This window comes from Nerophis lumbriciformis, linkage group LG38, assembly GCF_033978685.3.
Source record: "Nerophis lumbriciformis linkage group LG38, RoL_Nlum_v2.1, whole genome shotgun sequence".
Classification (NCBI taxonomy): domain Eukaryota; kingdom Metazoa; phylum Chordata; class Actinopteri; order Syngnathiformes; family Syngnathidae; genus Nerophis; species Nerophis lumbriciformis.
Window position 1 is genome coordinate 1,880,716 of NC_084585.2, and position 26,799 is coordinate 1,907,514.

Sequence of the window (26,799 nt, forward strand, 5' to 3'; positions counted from 1 at the left end):
ACTTCATGCTTCCTGCTGCTGACCTGCTCTATGGAGATGGAGATTTCAAGTTCCAACAGGACTTGGCGCCTGCACACAGCGCAAAATCTACCCGTGCCTGGTTTACGGACCATGGTATTTCTGTTCTAAATTGGCCCGCCAACTCCCCTGACCTTAGCCCCATAGAAAATCTGTGGGGTATTGTGAAAAGGAAGATGCAGAATGCCAGACCCAAAAACGCAGAAGAGTTGAAGGCCACTATCAGAGCAACCTGGGCTCTCATAACACCTGAGCAGTGCCAGAAACTCATCGACTCCATGCCACGCCGCATAAACGCAGTAATTGAGGCAAAAGGAGCTCCAACCAAGTATTGAGTATTGTACATGCTCATATTTTTCATTTTCATACTTTTCAGTTGGCCAACATTTCTAAAAACCCCTTTTTTGTATTAGCCTTAAGTAATATTCTAATTTTGTGACACATGGAATTTTGGATTTTCATTTGTTGCCACTTCAAATCATCAAAATTAAATGAAATAAACATTTGAATGCATCAGTCTGTGTGCAATGAATAAATATAATGTACAAGTTACACCTTTTGAATGCAATTACTGAAATAAATCAAGTTTTTCAAAATATTCTAATTTACTGGCTTTTACCTGTATATGTATATATATATATATATATATATATATATATATATATATATATATATATATATATATATATATATATATATATATATATATATATATATATATATATATATATATATATGTGCGTGTGTGTGTGTGTGTATGCTGTGTAAATGACATCATACTTTATTTTCTGTATTTGTTCTTCCGAAGGATCCAGCAGCCAGCTACGACTTCAACGACAACGACCCAGACCCATTTCCTCGATACGATGCCACCAATGAAAACAAGTAAGTTGACCAAGCAGATCATCACTGCTCATTTATGACATTTGGCAAATATGCCATCATTTGATCAATTGACATGATTTGAATGTAGATATAAAAGACTTCCCTGTGGTCTAGATCAGTGGTTCTCAAGGGGTTTTAAGCAAGAACCACCTGAGAAAACACTTGGCTCTCCAAGTAATGACCAACATTACAATACAGTATATTTAACATTATTGGCCACTGTAACGTTACACACAGTTTGAACAGTAACACTGTGTTTGATTATAGTCAAATAAAACACAGTCCTTAAATAATGAGTAAAAAGAATCTAATATATTTAATTAAGTTATTGTTTGGCATAGATGAAGCCCAACGTATTGAATCTTTCTGATTAATAATCAGGATTTCAATATTGATGAAAATAACGGCGTTATAATTTTGTCCATAATTGTGCAGCCCTATGTGTAAGACTACATCTCATACATGAACACTATTTGTATCTATGTGTAACACTATTTGTATCTATGTGTAACACTATTTGTATCTATATGTAACACTATTTGTATCTATGTTTAACACTATTTGTATCTATGTGTAAGACTCCATCTCATATCAACACTATTTGTATCTATATGGACAACAAAAGCAGTTACATCTTATGACCAGCAGGTGCCATCTTATAAAATTCTTACATTTGTTTTTATTTGCTTATCTCTTATGTTCATAAGGTGCTATCTTGCACAGTTTTCACATTTATTTGTATTTATTTATTTATTTTATTATTTTGTTTCTGCCATGTTACTTTGTTTATAAGGCTTGTGTCGCTTATTTATGTGCATTCAACTTTTACTTAATGTGCATGAAAGTGTTTTTATCTACAATAATGTTTATTTTACAAAGGAAATCATTTTGAATGTGTTGTTTGTGTTTAAAAAAATAAAAAAGTATGTATATATATATATATATATATATATATATATATGTATATATATATATATATATATATATATATATATATATATATATATATATATATATATACACACACATATATAATACATTACATATATTATGTATATATGTATATATAATAAATTATGTATGTTATGTATACAGTATATATAATACATTATTAATTAATACGTTATTTATATAATATATATATATATATATACACATAAATATATGTATATATATATATATATATATGTATGTACATATATATATATATAGTCGAGGTTCCTGTATAACGGATAAACCACAGAAACCTTGACTATATATATATATATATATATATATATATATATATATATATATATATATATATATATATATATATATACATATATATGTATATACACATATATATGTATGTATATATGTATATGTATGTATATATAATATATATGTATATATATGTATATGTATGTATGTGTATGTGTGTATATATATACATATACATATATATGTATATATATACATATTTATGTATGTATATCTTATACTGTATATATATGTATATATATATACATATACATATATATGTATATATATACATATATATGTATATATATATTTATATATATACATATATATGTATATATGTATATACACATATATGTATGTATATATGTATATGTATGTATATATAATATATATGTATATATATGTATATGTATGTATGTGTATGTGTGTGTATATATATATACATATACATATATATATTTATATATATACATATTTATATATGTATATACATATACTGTGTATATATATATGTATATATATACATATATACATATATATACATATATACGTATATATGTATATATACATATATATATATATATATATATATATATATGTATATAAATATATATATATATATATATATATATATATATATATATATATATATATATATATATATATATATATATATATATATATATATATATAACTTGGTTTAAAGATTTTAGTCTAAGTACTTTTTGAACATTTTGAGCACATTTAAAATACCGCCATGATAATGATGACCGTGATCATTTTGGTCACAATAATGATAAGATAATCCCTAGTGCAGTCAAAATAAATAACATGATTAATAATGTATTTATTTATAAGTGATTAATGCAGTATTGTTGTGATAATCACATGCAGTCATTTTGACAGCCTTCATTTTGAGACATACTTTTCTGTAATAGAAGGCCCCCGTGAAGAAGTGCATGTAAAATGTGACATATGACATTTTACTGCAAACATATCATAGCCCCTTCCTGCTCTGTCATTGATAAGATTATAAAGGCTTGTTCTCCCAAGACAAACAGTCAGGATTGTGCCAGGAACATTTCCAACATTATGTTCAATTTGTTTTTTTTTCACTAAAAACATTCATTATTGAACAGTTTATTTTCCGTGAAATCATTTTAGTACAAAACATCTATCAAATTCAATTCAAGTTTGATCAACGAAGTATAAAAATCATTTAACATAAATAAGTGTGAACATGTTTTATAACAGGGGCCAATTTAGCCTTTATCACCAATATTAAAGAAGCTGTTTAGGATTGTAAACATTGAAAAGTGTCAGTATGTACAGAAAGATCTTTTCATGGGAGCTCAGCAACAATTTACACTTGGCTGTTGTGATGTTGTTATTATTCAGGCATGTGATGTTGTTTTTATTCAGGCATGGCACCAGGTGTGCCGGGGAGATCGCCATGCAGGCAGACAACAACAAATGTGGCGTCGGAGTGGCCTTCAACTCCAAGGTCGGAGGTAAGAGACTTTCTCTCATTTATTGTGGGTTATATCGTGGGAAAGGGATTAATGTGGCCCCATTCCTGGGTGGGTCACTAATGAGAGGAAGAGGGGGGGTTGATAACTTTCAATGCAGTCTGCTGAAAATGATGGAAAGCGCCATAAAACACATTTTAAGATATTCAACACTCTACTGCCATCTGGCGGCTAAAGTGGATAGTGCACCCTGCCCAATTCGTCACGTTTCTCGTGTCAGGCATACTTGCCAACCCTCCCGAATGTTCCGGGAAAACCCCCGAATTTCAGTGCCTCTCCTGAAAATCTCCCGGGACAACCATTCTCCCAAATTTCTCCTGATTTCCAGCCGGACTTAAGTCACGCCCCCTTCAGGTCCGTGCGGACCTGAGTGAGGACAGCCTGTCGTCACGTCCGCTTTTCCTCCATATAAACAGCGTGCCGGCCCAGTCACGTTATAACATCTACGGCTTTTGGAGAGTGCACAACTGCACACACAACAAGAAGGAGACGAAGCAGAAGAACGATGAAGAGACAGTCATGGCGACGACGAGTGACAGAGAATAGAACGAGGATAGACAATTCAACCCTAAACTCACTCCTTTCCTGCAAATTAAATTTCACAGATGCTGCCCATACCTATGCTCCTTCAAAGGCTGTGCTACTGGCTGCAAAGCATTGCACTTTCAAATACAACAATGAGTAGAGGAGTGTTATGTGTGTCTATATGTTTATATGTGTAAATAAATGAACACTGAAATTCAAGTATTTCTTTTATTTATATATATATATATATACATATATATATATACATATATATATATATATATATATATATATTTATATATATATATATATATATATATATATATATATATATATATATAAAATACATATATATATATATAAAAATATATAGCTACAATTCACTGAAAGTCAAGTATTTCTTTTATTTATATATATATATATATATATATATATATATATATATTTATATATATATATATATATATATATAGCTAGAATTCACTGAAAGTCAAGTATTTCTTTTATTTATATATATATATATATATATATATATATATATATATATGTATATATATATAGCTAGAATTCACTGAAAGTCAAGTATTTCTTTTATTTATATATATATATATATATATATATATATATATACATATATATATATATATATATATATATATATATATATATAAGAAATAGTTGAATTTCAGTGAATTCTATGTGTATGTGTAAATAAATGAACACTGAAATTCAAGTATTTCTTTTATTTATATATATATATATATATATATATATATATATATATATAGCTAGAATTCACTGAAAGTCAAGTATTTCTTTTATTCTTATATATATATATACATATATATATATATATATATATATATATATAATACATATATATATATAAAAATATATAGCTACAATTCACTGAAAGTCAAGTATTTCTTTTATTTTTATATATATATATATATATATATATATATATATATATATAAGAAATACTTGAATTTCAGTGAATTCTATGTGTATGTGTAAATAAATGAACACTGAAATTCAAGTATTTCTTTATATATATATATATATATATATATATATATATATATATATATATATATATATATATATATATATATATATATATATAGCTAGAATTCACTGCAAGTCAAGTATTTCTTTTATTCTTATATATATATATATATATATATATATATATATATATATATATATATATATATATATAATACATATATATATAAAAATATATAGCTACAATTCACTGAAAGTCAAGTATTTCCTTTTTTTATATATATATATATATATATATAAGAAATACTTGAATTTCAGTGAATTCTATGTGTATGTGTAAATAAATGAACACTGAAATTCAAGTATTTCTTTTATTTATATATATATATATATATATATATATATATATATATATATATATATATATATATATATATATATATATATATATATATATATATATATAGCTAGAATTCACTGCAAGTCAAGTATTTCTTTTATTCTTATATATATATATATATATATATAAGAAATACTTGAATTCCCCCCACCCCCCAAATCTCCCGAATTGGGAGGTGTCAAGGTTGGCAAGTATGGTGTCAGTTAAAGTGTGACAAATGGGGCCACATGGATCCACTTCCTGCGGTACATGTAAAATAGCTCATTGTATTTTGTACAAAAAACAATTGTGACGTGGTCTTTCACAAACACTATTTGGGGGTCTTAGACTGAAAGACAGCTTGTTTTTTTTTGTGGTATTAAAAATCATTTTGATGGCATTTTGTTGCATGATGTCACTCTTCCAAATGACACAGATGTCATCCAGTGCAGCGATGCAACAATGTTGTCGTGGTGCTACTCGCCAACAAAACAAGCATGTTACAACACTTTTCATGTTCTGGCCTCTTTCCGTCCAGGCATTCGCATGCTGGATGGGATTGTGACGGACGCCATCGAGGCCAGCTCCATCGGCTTCAACCCGGAACATGTGGACATCTACAGCGCCAGCTGGGGACCCAACGATGATGGCAAGACGGTGGAAGGCCCGGGTCGTCTGGCTCAGAAAGCATTCGAGTACGGCATCCAGAAGGTAAATCAAACAACTTTTACTCGCTTCCTTTAAGGCAGACCTGAGCAAAATAGGGCCCGCGGGCCACATGCGGCCCCTTAAGACTTGCAATCCGGCCCGACGGAAGGTTGACATCATTTTCTTAGACCTTTAAAATCAAAACTGTCGCCGCCATTATGATGTGCAGTGATGATTTTATAGTCTTCAACTATACCAGGGGTCGGCAACCCAAAATGTTGAAAGAGCCATATTGGACCAAAAATACAAAAACAAATCTGTCTGGAGCCGCAAAAAATTAAAAGCCATATTACATACAGATAGTGTGTCATGAGATATAAATTTAATTAAAGGAAACTAAATGAGCTCAAATATAGCTACAAATGAGGCATAATGATGCAATATGTACATATAGCTAGCCTAAATAGCATGTTAGCATCGATTAGCTTGCAGTCATGCATTGACCAAATATGTCCGATTAGCACTCCACACAAGTCAATAACATCAACAAAACTCACCTTTGTGCATTCATGCACAACCTTAAAAGTTTGGTGGACAAAATGAGACAGAAAAAGAAGTGGCATAAAACACGTCCTAGAAAGTTATACATGTAAACAAACTAAGGTGAGTTCACGGACCGCCAAAATTAGTAGGACAAAACGGCGCTCGCCAAATACTGGAATCAGTGAAGCTGACAGTGTGCTTTATAACAATTAGGGAGGTTTGTGTCATGTTTGTCCTCCTACAGAAACCATATTAAAACAAAAAATATATTTTTTTTCCTCTCATCTTTTTCCATTTTTCATACATTTTTTAAAAAGCTCCAGAGAGCCACTAGGGCGGCGCTAAAGAGCCGCATGCGGCTCTAGAGCCGCGGGTTGCCGACCCCTGAACTATACAAAGTATTTTAATGGTAGAAATCTGCACTTCACATTGTGTTATTTTTATTGTATTCATTGAGTTGAATTGTAGTTATATTTATTCATTTTACCTCTGCAAATTGTCATGTCTGTGTAATCATGTTTTGTCTTAGTCATGTTTTGTTTAGTTTCTGGCTTTTCACTCCCTTGTCTTGTTTGCATGATTACCCATTAGTTTCACCTGTTCCACGTTTGGATTCATTGTGCACTCTTGTTTGTCACCATAGCAACCATTAGTTTTCACCTGTCACGTCACGCACCTGTTTCACGTTTTGAGTCACGCACCTGTTTTCGTTAATCATGTCTGTAGTATTTAAGTTCATTCATTTTCTGTTGTTCGTCCTGACGACATCCCCGTATTCTTACCCCTGTCACACTCTATGTACCTCTGCGCACTTCATGCCATGTCAAGTAAGTTTTGTTTCGATTCATGCCACAGTTAGTGTTTTGTTTAATTGTTCATAGTTTTTTTTGCCCCCGTGCAAGTCTTTTGTTTTCATTAGTCAAGTTTGTACATCCGCCTTGAGCGCGCCTTTTGTTCGTTTGAGTGTTATTATTAAATATGTATTTACCTTCACGCCATGGCCAGTCCAATTCACTTGCACCTCGGGAGAACAAACCAAGCCAAAGTCCAAGTCCTGACACAAATAAGAGTATTACTACTGTTAGTGCTCCTCTGTAGTGGGCCCCGAGGTCACAAAGGATAACAACCCTGCAGTAAAGGACCCCAGCAAGAGTGCTTTCAACCAGTTTCAGTATCAATACAAATACTGTACAGTGAAACACAGTTTCAGTATCAATACAAATACTGTACAGTGAAACACAGTTTCAGTATCAATACAAATACTGTACAGTGAAACACAGTTTCAGTATCAATACAAATACTGTACAGTGAAACTGATGTCTCATTTCCTGCTTCACTGCTCTCTTCACTGCCTTCCTGCAGGGCCGAGGCGGCAAAGGCTCCATCTTTGTTTGGGCCTCAGGTAACGGCGGGCGGCAGGGAGATAACTGCGACTGTGACGGCTACACAGACAGCATCTACACCATCTCCATCAGCAGCGCCTCCCAGCAGGGCTTGTCTCCATGGTACGCTGAGAAGTGCTCCTCCACCCTGGCTACAGCCTACAGCAGTGGGGACTACACCGACCAGAGGATCGTACGTACACACACACACACCATATGTACACACACTATATGTACACACACCATATGTACACACACCATATGTACACACACCATATGTACACACACACCATATGTACACACACACCATATGTACACACACACCATATGTACACACACCATATGTACACACACCATATGTACACACACCATATGTACATACACACATACACCATATGTACATACACCATATGTACATACACACATACACCATATGTACATACACCATATGCATGTAGACATATACAACATACAATACATACAACATGATACATCACACATGCATGCATACAACATGATACATCACACATGCATGCATACAACATGATGCATCACACATGCATGCATACAACATGATGCATCACACATGCATGCATACAACATGATACATCACACATGCATGCATACAACATGATGCATCACACATGCATGCATACAACATGATGCATCACACATGCATGCATACAACATGATACATCACACATGCATGCATACAACATGATACATCACACATGCATGTATACAACATGATGCATCACACATGCATGCATACAACATGATACATCACACATGCATGCATACAACATGATACATCACACATGCATGCATACAACATGATACATCACACATGCATGCATACAACATGATACATCACACATGTATGCATAGAACGTGATACATCACACATGCATGCATACAACATGATACATCACACATGCATGCATACAACATGATACATCACACATGCATGCATACAACATGATACATCACACATGCATGCATACAACATGATACATCACACATGCATGCATACAACGTGATACATCACACATGCATGCATACAACATGATACATCACACATGCATGCATACAACATGATACATCACAATTTCCAGTTTCTCTATTGAACATGTTGTAAAAGGAGTAGGAAGAAGCAGAGCTTATTTAATCCTACCCCTTTTCTTTTACATAGCAGTTGCTAACACTTTTGTTCACTTCCTGTTCTCAATGTATTCACAATATACTCCATAAGTAATAAGATTATAAATAAATAATAAGTTGTATTTCATATGGTGAGAAAATAAGATTATCTGGAAAATGAATGGATGGATGAAATAAACTTCTTCTTTGTACTTTGTAAACACTTTAAGTGTGAAGAGTTTCTTGAAGTGGATCATATTAGTACATTGTTTGATTTATTCCATTGAATCATTTAATTCCACTTACTGATGTTAGGGTTAGGATCATAGTCTGTTTAAGTTATTCGAGTCACTTGTGTTTCCTGTTCGTTTTGGACTCCTTTAGTTCCTGTTTATGCACCTTTGAGTTTGTTACCATGGCTACGTATTAGTTTCACCTGCCTCTTGTGTTGGGGACACGCAGCTGTTTGTAATCACAGACGTTATTTAAGCCTGCCTTTGCCAGTCAGTCGGTCTGGCTTCTTTGTTTGCGTCACGCTACTGTCACCTAAGTCTTGCTTGTCTCCTAGCCCCTGCTAGTCATCTCTAGTCCGTGCTAAGTAGTAGCCTTAGCTTCAGGTTTCGTCGGTTTGTTTTCTGTTTTGTACCTCTTTGAGTGTTCATTTACGATTAAATCATGTTCCTACCTGCAAGTCTTGTCCAGAGTCGTCCGTTTGCATCCTGGGAGAAGAAACCTGGCAGTAAGATGCAACCTCATCGTAACAACTGATATACTGAAGGTCTTAAGTGTTGTACTTTAGCACCCCGATTAGAATTCCGACATACGTGTAGCCTTTATTTTGAGCGCTTTCTATCAGGCACGCTTGCCTTGTTGGCATGGAAAATGTCAGCATGACGTAGAGTCTAGGAATGTGTCATGGCCAGGTGTCCCAACATGTTGTTCGCCTGCTTGCTTGCAGACCAGCGCTGATCTCCACAACGAGTGCACTCAGACCCACACAGGGACGTCGGCCTCAGCCCCGCTCGCGGCTGGAATATTTGCCCTGGCACTGGAGCAAAAGTATGCAAGTGTGCAGAGGAAACAGCATTCTCCTTTCAATCGCTACTCATTGTCATCCACTTCTCCTGTGTAGTCCAGACCTGACCTGGAGAGACCTGCAGCACATCGTGGTCTGGACGTCAGAGTTCGATCCCTTGGCTAATAATCCAGGCTGGAAGAGGAACGGAGCAGGACTGATGGTGAACAGTCGCTTCGGTTTCGGACTGCTCAACGCCAAAGCCTTGGTTGACCTGGCTGACCCCGCCAACTGGAAGCACGTGCCGGAGAAGAAGCAGTGTATAGTGAGGGATGACTCCTTCCAGCCCAGGTGAGGATGCACACACCTCACCTGCTCTACTAACATCCAAATACCACGCACTAAACATTGTGTGCAAACTATACAATTGTGTGTATTGGGCTTGTACCTAATACAACAATCATACACATCTCATCTGTTGTGAACGACATCATCCATGTAACATGGATGATGTCCTCCAAAGACATGCACCTGGGCATAGGCCCCTCCCACCTCCAAAGACATGCACCTGGGCATAGGCCCCTCCCACCTCCAAAGACATGCACCTGGGGATAGGCCATACTTGCCAATCCTCCCGGATTTTCCGGGAGACTCCCGAAATTCAGCGCCTCTCCCGAAAACCTCCCAGGGCAAATTTTCTCCCGAAAATCTCCCGAAATTCAGGCGGAGCTGGAGGCCACGCCCCCTCCAGCTCCATGCGGACCTGAGTGACGTGTTGACAGCCTGTTCACACGTCCGCTTTCCCACAACATAAACAGCTAATGATGGAGGGCGAGTTCTTGGTTTCTTATGTGGGTTTATTGTTAGGCAGTTTCATTAACGTCCTCCCAGCGCGGTAACAACACACAAGAACAGCAGTCAAATACCCAGAATCCCATGCAGCCCTGACTTTTCCAGCTACATTATACACCCCTGCTACCACCAAACCCCGCCCCCACCCCAACCCTGCTCCCTCACACATCAACCCCCCCTCTGTGCGTCGGTTGAGGTGGGCGGGGTTTGGTAGCGGGGGTGTATAATGTAGCCCGGAAGAGTTAGGGCTGCATGGGATTCTGGGTATTTGTCCTGTTGTGTTTATGTTGTGTTACGGTGCAGTTGTTCTCCCGAAATGTGTTTGTCATTCTTGTTTGGTGTGGGTTCACAGTGTAGCGCATTATTAGTAAGAGTGTTAAAGTTTTGTTTTTTTTTAAATACCGCCACCGTCAGTGTAACCTGTGGGGTTGTTGACCAAGTATGCCTTGCTGTCATCTACGTGAGCAAGCGGAAGCCCCATACAGCGTGTGGCTGATCAGGCGCAGGACAATACTGCCATCTACTGTACATGCATATGTGACCCACCCATAATGTGTCACATTTTTGTGTTGATTTATTTATTTTATTTTGTGGTTTGAATTCGTTTTTGGAGCTGTCATTACACATTTATCAGTATTCACATTGGTCAGTAGGGGGCGTTTCTTCCCAATTGAATGCTATCACCTGCAGACCGGAAATGTCTTGTCATTCTGATGAGCGCGACCAGTCTGTGAACAATTGAAACGTCCTGTGTGCTTTTTCCTCCTGTATAACAGGTTAGTTTTGGTGAATCAACTCACTGAATAATATCCATGTGATCTTTATAAGTTTAAGTAAACATTCTGATGGTGGAGCCTAACTCTAAAGTGTTTGTGAGTTGTAGTTTGTATTTGTGAATGAATCCAGTGCACAGCTGCAGTAATCAATACAAAAAGGCGACGTGAGTGCGCAATGTTTATATAGGAACTTCTGATCCTAATTCAGACTCCCAAATTAGAGCTCCCGTTTTCTTATTGATTTTATAATGTATATTTGTATAATGTGTGTGTTCTGAAATAGTGACAGAGAATAGAACAAGGATGGACAATTCAACCCTTAACTCAACAATGAGTAGATGAGTGTTATGTGTGTGTATATGTGTAAATAAATGAACACTGAAATTCAAGTATTTCTTTTATTTATATATATATATATATATATATATATATATATATATATATATATATATATATATACATATATATATATATATATATATATATATATATATAGCTAGAATTTACTGAAAGTCAAGTATTTCTTATATATATCTATCTTAACCACACCCCCGACCACGCCCCCCACCCCCCACCCCCACCTCCCGAAATCGGAGGTCTCAAGGTTGGCAAGTATGGGATAGGCCCCTCCCACCTCCAAAGAAATGCACCTGGAGATAGGCCCCTCCCACCTCCAAAGACATGCACCTGGGGATAGGTTAATTGGCAACACTAAATGGTCCCTAGTGTGTGAATGTTGTCTATCTGTGTTGGCCCTGTGATGAGGTGGTGACTTGTCCAAGGTGTACTCCGCCTCCCGCCCGAATGCAGCTGAGATAGGCTCCAGCACCCCCCGCGACCCCGAAAGGGACAAGCAGTAGAAAATGGATAGATGGATGTCCCCGATACCAATATTTTGGTACCGGTACCAGTACCAAAAGGTATTTCCATACTTTTCTAAATAAAGGGGACCACAAAAAATGGCCTTATTGGCTTATTGTAACAAAAAATGTTAGTGTACATGAAACATATGTTTGTTATTGTCATTTAGTCCTTAAATAAAATGTTGAACATACTAGACAACTTGTCTTTTAGTAGTAAGTAAACAAACAAAGACTCCTAATTAGTCGTATGCAGTAACATATTGTGTCATTTATACACCTATTATTTTGTACACTTTATGAGGGACAAACTGTAAAAATAGATTATTAATCTACTTGTTCATTTACAGTTAATATCTGCTTACTTTCTCTTTTAACATGTTCTATCTACACTTCTGTTAAAATGTAATAATCACTTATTCTTCTCTTCTTTGATACTTGACATTAGTTTTGGATGATACCACACATTTAGGTATGGATGTGATACCAAGTAGTTACAGGATCATACATTGGTCATATTCAAAGTCCTCATGTGTTCAGGGACATATTTACTGACTTTATAAACATAATGTGAATTTAAAAAAAAGATTTTGTGACGATAAAAAATATCAATGTAATCATAGTAGTATGCTATTGTACTTGGTATCATTACAGTGGATGTCAGGTGTAGATCCACCCATGGCATTTGTTTACATTGTGACGGTGGTGAGCTATTGTATCCTCCTACGGTGTGTAGTGAAGCATGTTTAGCTATTCCTCGTCCTGCAGTGATAATGTTACTTGTAAGAAACTTACTTTATTTGTCGCCATGGAGGCCAGGGTTAGTGATTTAGAAGGAGCTAAAACACTGCGGATGGACATTAGCCACTAACTAGCTAGCCTTGCTTAAAGCAGCTCTTCCTGAGGGTGTTTCAGTGTTATAACTTCACCTTTATCTTGACTTTTTACACCAAAATGGGTCCATTCTCCCTTTTCTGTCTACACACTGTGTCTGCTTGTAAGTACTCTGTGTGTGTGCGCTGCCCAACATGCTCCTCTGCTCCTAAAAGCAGCAATGTCACCACGTGACGAAGATTGCGCTGTCATGCCCTTTAAAAAAAGAAGGGGGAGGAGGCCTGGTACTTTTTAGAGTCAGTATAGTACCGAATATGATTAATTAGTACCAGGGTATTGTACTAGTACTGGTATACTGTACAACCCTAGTGTGTACTATTAGTGGGTGTGTTAAGACTGCATGTGCAATGTATAAGTGGTGCAGACCGGAGGTGTTTCATAATTCCTGGGTGGATCACACGTGAGAGGAAAAGGGGTGTTAACCATTTTGCAATGCGGTCTGCCGAAAATTATGGAAAGTTCCACTCTACATAGCAAGTGACGCTGTGGTCAAAGGTGGAGTTTCCACAAAACACATTTTAAGATATCTAACACTCTACTGCCATCTGGCGGATAAAGTATATAGTGCACCACCGGATTTGTAATGTTTCATGTGTCAGGTAAGCTGTGACGATTCCCCTTCCTACTCGTGGAAACAGACACATGTTAGTGTGCTCTCCAACCTGTGTGCAATGTTGTAGAACCAAATCATCTATGTTTAGACCGAGGCGCTGGACAATCACAACAGCAGCGCTTTCATGCGTCTAGAATGATCCAAAAATGAGAAAATGCATATTGTAATAAATGTTTTCATATGAAAGAACAAACGGCATAAAAAACCGCCAGCAGACACCAAAATGTTGAATTTGCTTTAATCAGCCCCTTAAGTCATCCAGCAGCTATAACATTATAAAAGGATATTGCTGAATAGACGCGATGTCTGTTTTTTGTTTTATTTCTGAGAGTTCAAATATGTCGACACACGTAGGATGGAGGATTTTCTGTTCATTGTCCGTCTTTACAGCGCCATCGCCTCCCGCGCTAATTAATAAAGACGCAGCGGCAGAGCAGTTTCAGTCTTGATAGATCACACTGCTCGTGCTGAATGATAACATTTGCCTCCTCCCAGTATAGTGGCTGTTGTGATGATCATGAAGAGAGACACACTGAATGGATTGTGCTCGCTATTTAGCTCACTTAAAAGACGCAATCTTCTTTTTTCGTACATCAGCTTTGCGTGGGCTATCAAGTTTGCACGTGTTTTAGCACACGCAAACAATTAGTAGATGAGGCATTATGTGTTTGAGGAGAGAACAAGCCGGGAGATAACAGTGTCATTAATGACACATCATAACAATAACAAAGGCACTTATTGTTATTCAGAGGTGGGTAGAGTAGCCAGAAATTGTACTCAAGTAAGAGTACTGTTACTTTAGAGATTTATTACTCAAGTAAAAGTAAGGAGTAGTCACCCAAATATTTACTTGAGTAAAAGTAAAAAGTATGTTGTGAAAAAACTACTCAAGTACTGAGTAACTGATGAGTAACATACACACACATATCATATATATACATATATACACACAAACATATATATAAATATATATATATAAACACACACACACACATATATATTTATATATATATATATATATATATATATATATATATATATATATATATATATATATATATATATATATATATATATATATACACACATATATATATATATATATATATATATATATATATATATATATATATATATACACACACACATATATATATATATATATATATACATACATATATATACATACAGTATATAATTTATATTTATTATTTTGCCATTTTTGTTTGCATGTTAAAGGTGTTTTAATGAATATACATGCATGTTTAACACATATAGATTCCTTTCTTTCATGAAGACAAGAATATAAGTTGCTGTATTACCTGATTCTGATGACTTGCATTGATTGTAATCAGACAGTAGTGATGATAACGTCCACGTTTTCAAATGGAGGAGAAAAAAAGTTCCTCCTTACTGTCTAATACCACATGAAAGTGGTTGCTTTTTGGCATCTTATTTGTCCAGCTTCCATATTCGTTTTTATACACTTTACAAGAAATACATTGGCGGCAAACTCCGTAGCTTGCTAGCTTGTTTGCGATGGCTTTCGGGGACTCTTATTTTGAAAGCGCAGGCGCGATGGAGCGGCACTTTTATTGTGAAGACAGGAACTGTGCAGTCAGTCTTTAGGCTTTTGACGGGATGTACGGTTGAAATAAAAAAGTATATTTTTTTCCTTCACACTTTTGATTGATTGATTGGAACTTTTATTAGTAGGTTGCACAGTACAGTACATATTCCGTACAATTGACCACTAAATGGTAACACCCCAATACGTTTTTCAACTTGTTTAAGTCAGGTCATGTGACCACCTGGCTCTGTTTGATTGGTCCAACGTCACCGGTGACTGCATCTGATTGGTGGAACGGAGTGAACGTCACCAGTGACTGTATTTGTTGAAACGCAGGCACTATGAAGGTCTGTCTGACAGACCAAAACAAACAAAGCGTGCATTAACAGATCGATAAAAATTAGTAGCGAGTAGCGAGCTGAATGTAGATAAAAGTAGCGGAGTAAAAGTAGCGTTTCTTCTCTCTAAATATACTCAAGTAAAAGTAAAAGTATGTTGCATTAAAACTACTCTTAGAAGTACAATTTATCCCAAAAGTTATTCAAGTAGATGTAACGGAGTAAATGTAGCGCGTTACTACCCACCTCTGGTGTTATTGTTGCCATGACAATCATGTCTAAAAAGACATCTGGAATCCCTTTAATTCTCTGCCATTTTGCTAATTGCTCATTTCCAAACATGACTTTTGGATGGACATTAAAGACAAAGCTGTCAACTCTGCTTGGAATGAAGTTGAGGATTAGAGACCTTCAAACAATGTGCAATGATTTTAGTGCCGTGTTAGACATGTGGGAGGTCCAAGCTGCCACGTGTCTATTTTGCTCAATTTGATTAGGATTATGGGACTCAATAGACTCATTAGCACCAACTACCATTACCTTTCTACACGTTTAATCCGGAGGATTTGGGTCTACATTTCCGTGGATGGCTGGTGGTCTACACCCCCTCCTGCTGTGCGCCAGCTTGACCACGGAAATCCTCTCATTCTTGGCTAGGAATGTTCAGGATAAACTCTTTTTGCAAATGAATGAATGGCTTTTTCTGTATTTTTACTTCATACAGAGCTGGACTGTAACTTCTAAATTCATTTATACAACAACCAGAATGTCATGATCCGTTGGCTGGATCATCTTTTATTTTAGTTTGACTCCCTTAGTTCTGTTTTCAGCACCCCCGGGTTTGTGTTTCTTAGTTGCCATGGGTGCTGATTATTGCATACTTGCCAACCTTGAGACCTCCGATTTTGGGAGGTGGGGGGTGGGGCGGGGGGCGTGGTTGGGGGCATGGTTAAGATATATATATATATATATATATATATATATATATATATATATATAAGAAATACTTGACTTTCAGTGAATTCTAGCTATATATATATATATATATATTTTATTACATATATACCGGTATATATATATATATATATATATATTATGTTATGTTTATCATAATTTTTCTAATTAATAATATAAAAATGCCTCTGCGTTCAAATATGTTCATGCATGTTATGCCTCCGTGTTAATTTATTCCAACATTGTTAAAGTGGCACAAAGTCAGCTGTTTGTAACCCATACTCACAATATGTGTCTGCTATTGTTGTTGATTAAAATGGTGCTCACCACAATATGTGTCTGCTATTGTTGTTGATTAACATGGTGCTCACCACAATATGTGTCTGCTATTGTTGTTGATTAACATGGTGCTCACCACAATATGTGTCTGCTATTGTTGTTGATTAAAATGTTGCTCACCAGATTGCGCTGGCTAATTACAACAGATAGGACAGCCTTTTGTCGTGACGCAGGTGTGTTTGTGTGTAACTTTTGCTGCTATTCCTGATGCGTCCCACAGGGATCTGAAAGCCGCAGGGGAGACCACCATAGAGATCCCAACTAGAGCGTGTGCGGGCCAGGAGAACGCCATCGCTTCTCTTGAGCATGTGCAGGTGGAGGCCAGCATCGAATACACCAGGAGAGGAGATCTGCACATCACACTGACCTCGCCAGCTGGTGAGGCCCCAACACACACACACACACACCAGAGGTGTGGACTCGAGTCACATGACTTGGACTCGAGTCAGACTCGAGTCATGAATTTGATGACTTTAGACTCGACTTGACAAAATGTAAAAAGACTTGCAACTCGACTTAGACTTTAACATCAATGACTTGTGACTTCACTTGGACTTGAGCCTTTTGAATTGACATGACTTGACTTGACTTGCTACTTTCCCCAAAACCCAAAGATGAAAAAGTTATTCGGGAGCGCTCCGTATTTTTCATTGTGTACTTGTCTATCAGCGTTGCGTGTGTCAGCTGGTGTGCTCTCAGTACAACAGCCAATCAAATTACATCTACTTTGTTTTCATCACACAGCATTCATCCAATCAAATTGCAGGACAACCAACGAAGAAGACATGTCCAAACCACACGCCAGTGAACAAAAAATGATACCTAAAATAATTTTGTTTGGGTATAAAAATTACGAGGTGGTCAACACAAAACGATGAGGTGGCGACTTGTCCAGGGTGTACCCCGCCTTCCGCCCGATTGTAGCTGAGATAGGCTCCAGCGCCCCCCGCGACCCCAAAAGGGAATAAGCGGTAGAAGATGGATGGATATATATATATATATATATATATATATATATATATATACATATACATAGCGCGATGATGATGATGATGTCAACACAAAACGGTTTGCAGTATGCAACACATGCGGTTCCAAAATTACTGATGGAGAGGCAACAACTTCCAACTTCGTCCGGCATTTGAAGTTGCACAAAGAAGGGTAAGTTTTGAATGTAAGATAACGTTTATTGGCTAAGTAACGTGACTTTTATTTGCTGTGTAGTTAAATCAGTGAGGCTGTAAACTCACTGCTAACGTTATAACGTTATTGCAAACACGGGAATCTGTTGCAGTTCACTACCTTATTCATACTTTTTGTTCAGTGATTTTTTTTAAGCAGGGTTACGTTAGTCAATATATCACACGTAACGTTAGACGGCGGTCAGCAGCACCGCGTATTTTAGCCACCTAAAAAAAGACAAAAATAGTAAAATAAAGGTCAGTTAAAATGTATACTATATTATGAATATGTGTACCGTTTTAGCTAGCTTTCTGACATACTGTTGGTTGTTTACCTCAGTGGTCCCCAACCACCGGGCCGCGGCCCGGTACTGGTCCGTGGATCGATTGGTATCGGGCCGCACAAGAAATAATTTTCTTTTTTTTTTCTTTTTTTAATTAAATCAACATAAAAAACACAAGATACACTTACAAGTAGTGCACCAACCCAAAACAACTCTCTCCCCCCTTTTGTTCTGGGCATTGAACATGAAGACTCTTCCTTCACTGTTCCGAGTGGCCATGAGAGTCTTGGCAGTGCCTGCCTCCAGTGCTCCAGTGGAGCGAGTTTTCAGCCATGGTGGCATCATACTACGCCCCCATCGTGCACAAATGACTGACAGACTCTTGGCTAATTTGGTCTTTTGCAAATGCAATGCAGCATAGGGCCCTGACATATAAAAAGTACAACTTTTTTGTTATGTTCACGTATATGTCATGTTTTTTCAATGTTAACACTTTTGTACAAATAAGTACATTTGCACTTTATTTTTCAATGTGTTTGTTCTGTAAAGGAATGAGTTAATGTTTAAAATGACTGGTTAATAGTGCTATTATAAAGTGCAATGTCAGCACAATTTTCTTTCCTGCAATTTAAAATGCACTTGTTTTAATAAATAAATACAGCGTTTGAAAAGCATACACAATCTGTGTTAATATATTAGTCTGTGGTTAAAAGGACTTGAAAGGACTCGAAACTCAAAATGCAGGACTTAGGACTTGACTTGAGACTTTCCAGTCTTGACTTTGGACTTGACTCGGGGCTTGCCTGTCTTGACTCGGGACTTGACTCGGACTTGAGGGCAAAGACTTGAGACTTACTTGTGACTTGCAAAACAATGACTTGGTCCCACCTCTGACACACACACACACACACACACACACACACACACACACACACACACACACACACACACTCAAAAACAGGGGTGCCCTAACCGTACCAATGGTCCAAAAAGGGATTTGACCGTGATTGAGGAATTGACCTATCAAACTCAAGGCCCGGGGGGTGGGTGTGGCCTGCCACATCATCTTGCACGGCCCATGAATGCCTCAATAAAGTATTTGATCTGTTCTATTTTGACAGATAAACATACCGTATTTTTCGGAGTATAAGTCGCACCGGAGTATAAGTCGCACCTGCCGAAAATGCATAATAAAGAAGGAAAAAAACATATATAAGTCGCACTGGAGTATAAGTCGCATTTTTGAGGGGAATGTATTTGATAAAAGCCAACAGCAAGAATAGACATTTGAAAGGCAATTTAAAATTAAAGCTGCAAGCAGCATTGGTCGGGCCCGCATATTTGGCAGGTGCTAGTCCTAAGTGTCCCAATACTTTTGTTCAGTTTTCGTCATAAGTGTCCCAATACTTTTGTCTACTTTTAGTCCGAATTCTCCCAATACTTTTGTGTAGTGTACCTACCTTGTCTGCATTGTGTGGGCACGCTGGTGCTTCCTGCTTTTAAGCAGCCTTCTTGAAAAAACAGCAACATCAGCGCAGCGGCTCTTTGAAGGGTCATAAAATCAAAACCGGAGCCGGTATTAAAACTCTTTCGATAACTTTTAATCAAAAGGGTTCAATCTCTCTCCTGTGCTAGTTTGAAGCCGAAACAACAAACACGCTCAGAGGAGATAATGTTTGAAGAAAGGTGACCGGTTTTTACAAAAATGTTGTGTTGAAGGGGGAATAGCAAGCTTCTTGTAGATTTTTGCTGGGGGTTGTCAGTTTATGAAATGTAAGTCTAAGTGAGACCTACGGAGAGGATTTTGTTTCATGTCTCTCCGACCTTCCCAGTGGGAGTTACAGGCAGTTTTGTCATTTTTTTTCTCCCGAGGAGCAGTTTTTTCTCAGTTTTATTCAAAAATTGCTCTAGAGCGCAATTTTTAAATTTGGGGTTAGGTTTTTTTATTAGATCACAATTGTTGCCAGTCCTGATGTGTGCGTTCAGTTTGGTGAGTTTTGAAGCATGTTAAGGGGGTCAAATTACAGCTCAAAGAGGCAAAAGTGACTGTTTTTAGTACTTTTTTGTCTTGAAGGGGGAATTGCCAACTTCCTGTTGATTTCTGCCCGATGATATACAATTATGAAAACTAGGTCTAAGTTAGACCTACATAGAGGTTTTTGTTTCATGTTTCTCCAATATTCCTAGTGGGAGATATAGGCAGTCTAGTTTTTTTTCCCCTAGGGGGCGCTAGAGCGCAATCTTGAGTTTTGGGGTTCGGTTTTTTTATTAAAAGACAATTTTCGCAGGTCCTGATGGGTGGGTAAAATATGGTGAGTTTTGAAGCATGTTAAGTGGGTCAAATTAGTGCTCAAAGAGGCGGCGGAAGAATAATAAAGAAAGAAATACAATGGGCCATGCGGGCCCTAATAAATGAAGAATAGTGAACAACAGGCTGAATAAGTGTACGTTATATGAGGCATAAATAACCAACTGGTATGTTAACGTAACATATTATGGTAAGAGTCATTCAAATAACTATAACATATAGAACATGCTATACAATCTGTCACTCCTAATCGCTAAATCCCATGAAATCTTATACGTCTAGTCTCTTACGTCAATGAGATCAATAATATTATAATGTGTTCATCATTTCACACATAAGTCGCTCCTGAGTATAAGTCGCACCCCCGGCCAAACTATGAAAAAAACTGCCACTTCTAGTCGGAAAAATACGGTACATGGACTTCATGCAACTTTGATATTACTGATAATGCAGCAAATATTATCATACATGTTTTGTTGAAATAAAAATAAATACTTAAAAATATCTGTTTGGCTTATGATTGCAAAGCTAGTTATCCGTCAAATTGTACATTGTAAAAATAAAAGTAGATTTTATGGTAAAATTTAAAAAAAAACTGGCAGCTCAGTCATCTATTTCAATTTTTTTTATTTGTATTTTTTTATTTAACCAGGGAAAAAAAACAATTGAGATTAAAAAAACTCCTTTTCAATGGAGTCCTGACCAAGAGACAGCAAAGTGACACATAATGACATTCACATTACACATTCAAATGACAGGATGCTCATTAAGTAAGGCAGGTCAACTTTATTTATATAGCACATTTACCACAACTTTTCAATTGAACCAAAGTGCTTTACAGGTTAAAAAATCATAGAGCGAAAAAAAAAAAAATAAAAAATAAAATTATTAAATAAAAAAAAAAAATAAATAAAAAAAAAAAAAGGAAAACAGTTGCAGTAGTACTGTTTTTACATTTACAGTGATATGCTGTAAAAAACAACAACATTCAATTGTACAATAACATTCTGGCCACTGAGTTGCCATATTTTTAACCTAAAATCTAGATTTCTTTTTACAGGGTATGTAGAAAAAATATATAATAATCAAATGCATACACAAATATGTAATATCATGAGACGAATCCTTATACATTGTTATTGACATATATCCACTGTTACAAGTGGCCCCTGAGGGCAGCCATGACCGCACTGTGGCCCTCCATGAAAACAAGTTTGACACTCCTGTACTAACCCATGGTGACAAACATTAAAAACATCACTGATGGGATGTTTATATCTTCCAGCTCAGGCCTGGAGTTGACCTTCATACCTCCAAATAAGTATTTTAACAGATGGCAACTTGTTAGCCTGTAAAAAAAAAGAATCAATAGATTTTACGGTAAAAAAAACCAAAAAACTCACAGCTTAGTCACCAGAATTTTACCGTACAATTTACTGTTTTTTACACCAAATTACTGTAAATTGAAAAAATGCACCACTGTTGTTTTTACGGTAAAATACTGGCGACTGAGCTGACAGTTTTTTTTTTACCGTAAAGTCTATGGCCCTTTTTTTTTTACAGTGCAATACTGTAACTTGTTGAAATTTCCAGATCATTATTATACATTAACCGCTTTTATTTTTATTGTTATGCGGGATTTTTTTTTTTACAGTGCATTACCGTTGAGTTGAAAAACAGTACAGATGTTATTTTTATGGTTCAATTTTAGCGACTGAGCTGCCAGGTTTTTTTTTACAGAAAAATCTACTGTCATTTATTTTACAGTGCAATACTGTAACTCAGTGTAATAAAATGCTATGTTGAAATTTCAGATCTTTATTATACATTGACCGCTGTTATTTTTATTGGTACATTTTAGTGAGTCATTGTTTTTTTTTTTTTTACAGTGCATGACTGTGCAAAAACAGTACAGATGTTATTTTTATGGTAAAATTTTAGCAACTGAGCTGCCAGTTTGTTTTTTTTTTACAGAAAAATCTAGTGTCATGTTTTTACAGTGCAATGATATTAAAAAAGAGCATTGCTGTTATTTTTACCACAAATTTCCAGCGACTGAGCTGCTACTTTTTTTTCAGTAAAAACGTTGTTTCCGGTTTTTACATTGCATTACTGTAAATGCAAAAATGGTACCACTGACTTACTGTAAAATTTCTGCTGACAGAGCTGCCCCTTTTTTCGAGTCAAATCTACTGCCTTTTTTTGTCCTTGCAGACGAGCCACAAAATGATTGTGGAGCTGGAAAGTAGAAATATTTATTACATTTGGCGGGTTGAAAGGAAATGACACGACGGGTCACATTTGGCCCTCGGACCTCACTTTGGGCATCCCTGCACTAAAAGGCATCTACCGTATTTTCCGCACCATAAGCCGCCCTGGGTTAAAAGCCGCGCCTTCAATGAACGGCATATTTCAAAACTTTGTCCACCTATAAGCCGCCCCGTGTTGTAAGCCGCATCTAACTGCGCTAAAGGAATGTCAAAAAAACAGTCGGATAGGTCAGTCAAACTTTAATAATATATTAAAAACCAGCGTGATGTGGGCGCGCATGGAGTCGTATATCAACATGGACGGAGCTGCGTGAAAAAAGCCACCCGGCCTCTTCGCGTAAACTTCCCTTAACCACTCGCTCATCTTTTCTTCATCCATCCATCCCTTCGAGTTAGCTTTTATGATGACGCCGGCTGGAAAGGTCTCTTTTGGCAAGGTCTTCCTTTTGAATATCACCATGGGTGGAAGTTTCTGGCCATTAGCATGGCAAGCTAGAACCACAGTGAAGGATGACTTCTCATTCCCTGTGGTGCGAATATTCACCGTACGTGCTCCCGTTGTATCCACAGTGCGGTTCACAGGAATATCAAAAGTCAGTGGAACCTCGTCCATGTTGATAATGTTCTCTGGCCGGATCTTTTTTTCAGCTATCTTGTTTTTACAATATGCACGGAAAGTAGCCAGCTTTTCTTGAAAGTCTTTAGGCAGTTGCTGTGAAATAGTAGTCCGTGTGCGGATGGAGAGATTGCGTCTTTTCATGAACCGGATCCCTGTCGCTTAGTAGGAGCCATTTTGTGGTCTTTACAGATGTAAACACACAAAGGAAATGAAACGTAATATCCGCGCGCTTCTTCTTCTTCTACCGGGGCGGGTGGTTGCTTACAGTAGAAGAAGAAGCGCTTCCTGTTCTATGGGGGCGGGTGCTTACCTTGGCGGTTGCTTGCGTAGAAGAAGAAGCACTTCCTCTTCTACGGGGAAAAAAGATGGCGGCTGTTTACCGTAGTTGCGAGACCGAAACTTTATGAAAATGAATCTTAATATTAATCCATATATAAAGCGCACCGGGTTATAAGCTGCACTGTCAGCTTTTGAGTAAATTTGTGGTTTTTAGGTGCGGCTAATAGTGCGGAAAATACGGTAAGCGTCGTTACTAAAAGTGTTTTTCCGCAGGCACCAGCACAGTGCTGCTAGCTGAGCGCGAGCGAGACACTTCGTCCAATGGCTTCAGGAACTGGGACTTCATGTCAGTCCACACTTGGGGGGAAGACCCTTCTGGAACCTGGACCATCAAAATCACCGACACTGTAAGTTCTTTTACTATCTGGACATGAGTTGATGCTCAAAAGCTCAAAAAAGCGGACGTCACAATGTCCGAACTGATAGCGTTGGGTTGACAAATGATAAAAGTGTTGCCTCTGCCTGAGACTAATAATCCTGGTCTCGCTGCGACAGTCGGGCCGCATGGAGAACGAGGGTCGGATCTTGAACTGGAAGCTGATCCTGCACGGCACGTCAGAGAAGCCGGAGCACATGAAGAAGCCTCGCGTCTACGTTCCCTACAACGCTGTGCAGAATGATCGGCGTGGTGTGGAACACATGGATGACCTGATGGAGGTGAGGGCTGGGCTCTGGACGTTAAAAGAAATGCATTCAACTTAAAAGGCTTCAATTCATTTCACTTAAAATGTCCCTCTAACATTGGAGCTTGTTTCATAGTTCTGGGCCTAAAAAGGATGTTGGCAGCAAACATTCCACCCAAAATAGACACAATAGTGATTGTTGTCTCATGAGTTGTAGCACATTTTGGAACGCACACTTTTAGCTCCACTTTTAGCTTGCTGACGTCAAGACTGGAAGCTCTTTCATCCTTTTACATTTTCTTTTGGTCGGACAATATTTTGCAGAGTTGGTGCTTCACGAAACACCAGAGGTGGGTAGAGTAGCCAGAAATTGTACTCAAGTAAGAGTACTGTTACTTTAGAGATTTATTACTCAAGTAAAAGTAAGGAGTAGTCACCCAAATATTTACTTGAGTAAAAGTAAAAAGTATGTTGTGAAAAAACTACTCAAGTACTGAGTAACTGATGAGTAACATACACATATCATATATATATATATATATATATATACACACACACACACACATTTATATATATATATATATATATATATATATATATATATATATATATATATATATACACAGTATATAATTTATATTTATATATTTTGCCGTTTTTGTTTACATGTTAAAGGTGTTTTAATGAATATACATGCATGTTTAACACATATAGATTCCTTTCTTTCATGAAGACAAGAATATAAGTTGGTGTATTACCTGATTCTGATGACTTGCATTGATTGTAATCAGACAGTAGTGATGATAACGTCCACGTTTTCAAATGGAGGAGAAAAAAGTTCCTCCTTTCTGTCTAATACCACATGAAAGTGGTGGGTTTTTGGCATCTTATTTGTCCAGCTTCCATATTCGTTTTTATACACTTTACAAGAAATACATTGGCGGCAAACTCCGTAGCTTGCTAGCTTGTTTGCGCTGGCTTTCGGAGACTCTTGTTTTGAAAGCGCAGGCGCGATGGAGCGGCACTTTTATTGTGAAGACAGGAACTGTGCAGTCAGTCTTTAGGCTTTTGACGGGATGTACGATTGAAATAAAAAAGGGTCTTTTTTCCTTCACACTTTTGATTGATTGATTGAAACTTTTATTAGTAGATTGCACAGTACAGTACATATTCCGTACAATTGACCACTAAATGGTAACACCCCAATACGTTTTTCAACTTGTTTAAGTCAGGTCATGTGACCGCCTGGCTCTGTTTGATTGGTCCAACGTCACCAGTGACTGCATCTGATTGGTGGAACGGCGTGAACGTCACCAGTGACTGTATTTGTTGAAACGCAGGCACTATGAAGGTCTGTCTGACAGACCAAAACAAACAAAGCGTGCATTAACAGATCGATCAAAATTAGTAGCGAGTAGCGAGCTGAATGCAGATAAAAGTAGCGGAGTAAAAGTAGCGGAGTAAAAGTAGCGTTTCTTCTCTATAAATATACTCAAGTAAAAGTAAAAGTATGTTGCAATAAAACTACTCTTAGAAGTACAATTTATCCCAAAAGTTACTCAAGTAGATGTAACGGAGTAAATGTAGCGCGTTACTACCCACCTCTGCGAAACACTCATAGCTTAAATGTGTTTTAACCCTCCGAAACAAGATCAAACACAT

At 37.0% G+C, this 26,799-nt stretch overlaps 2 protein-coding genes across 2 annotated transcripts in view; both read left to right on the forward strand.

Moving 5' to 3' along the window:
* Positions 1–26,799, forward strand: part of pcsk1 (proprotein convertase subtilisin/kexin type 1) — a 52,936-nt gene that overhangs the window by 21,164 nt on the left and 4,973 nt on the right. Inside the window, exons 5-13 of the mRNA XM_061932240.2 lie at positions 827–903; positions 3,571–3,659; positions 6,128–6,300; positions 8,143–8,355; positions 10,261–10,361; positions 10,435–10,668; positions 17,734–17,891; positions 24,728–24,861; positions 25,010–25,171. Coding sequence (XP_061788224.2) covers positions 827–903; positions 3,571–3,659; positions 6,128–6,300; positions 8,143–8,355; positions 10,261–10,361; positions 10,435–10,668; positions 17,734–17,891; positions 24,728–24,861; positions 25,010–25,171 — 1,341 coding nt within the window. The remainder of the gene's footprint in view (positions 1–826; positions 904–3,570; positions 3,660–6,127; positions 6,301–8,142; positions 8,356–10,260; positions 10,362–10,434; positions 10,669–17,733; positions 17,892–24,727; positions 24,862–25,009; positions 25,172–26,799) is intronic.
* The window catches only part of nudt2 (nudix (nucleoside diphosphate linked moiety X)-type motif 2), a 298,883-nt gene continuing 290,662 nt past the window's right edge, over positions 18,579–26,799 (forward strand). The window contains exon 1 of the mRNA XM_072912642.1: positions 18,579–18,674. The gene's annotated coding sequence lies outside the window, so the exon portion shown is untranslated. The remainder of the gene's footprint in view (positions 18,675–26,799) is intronic.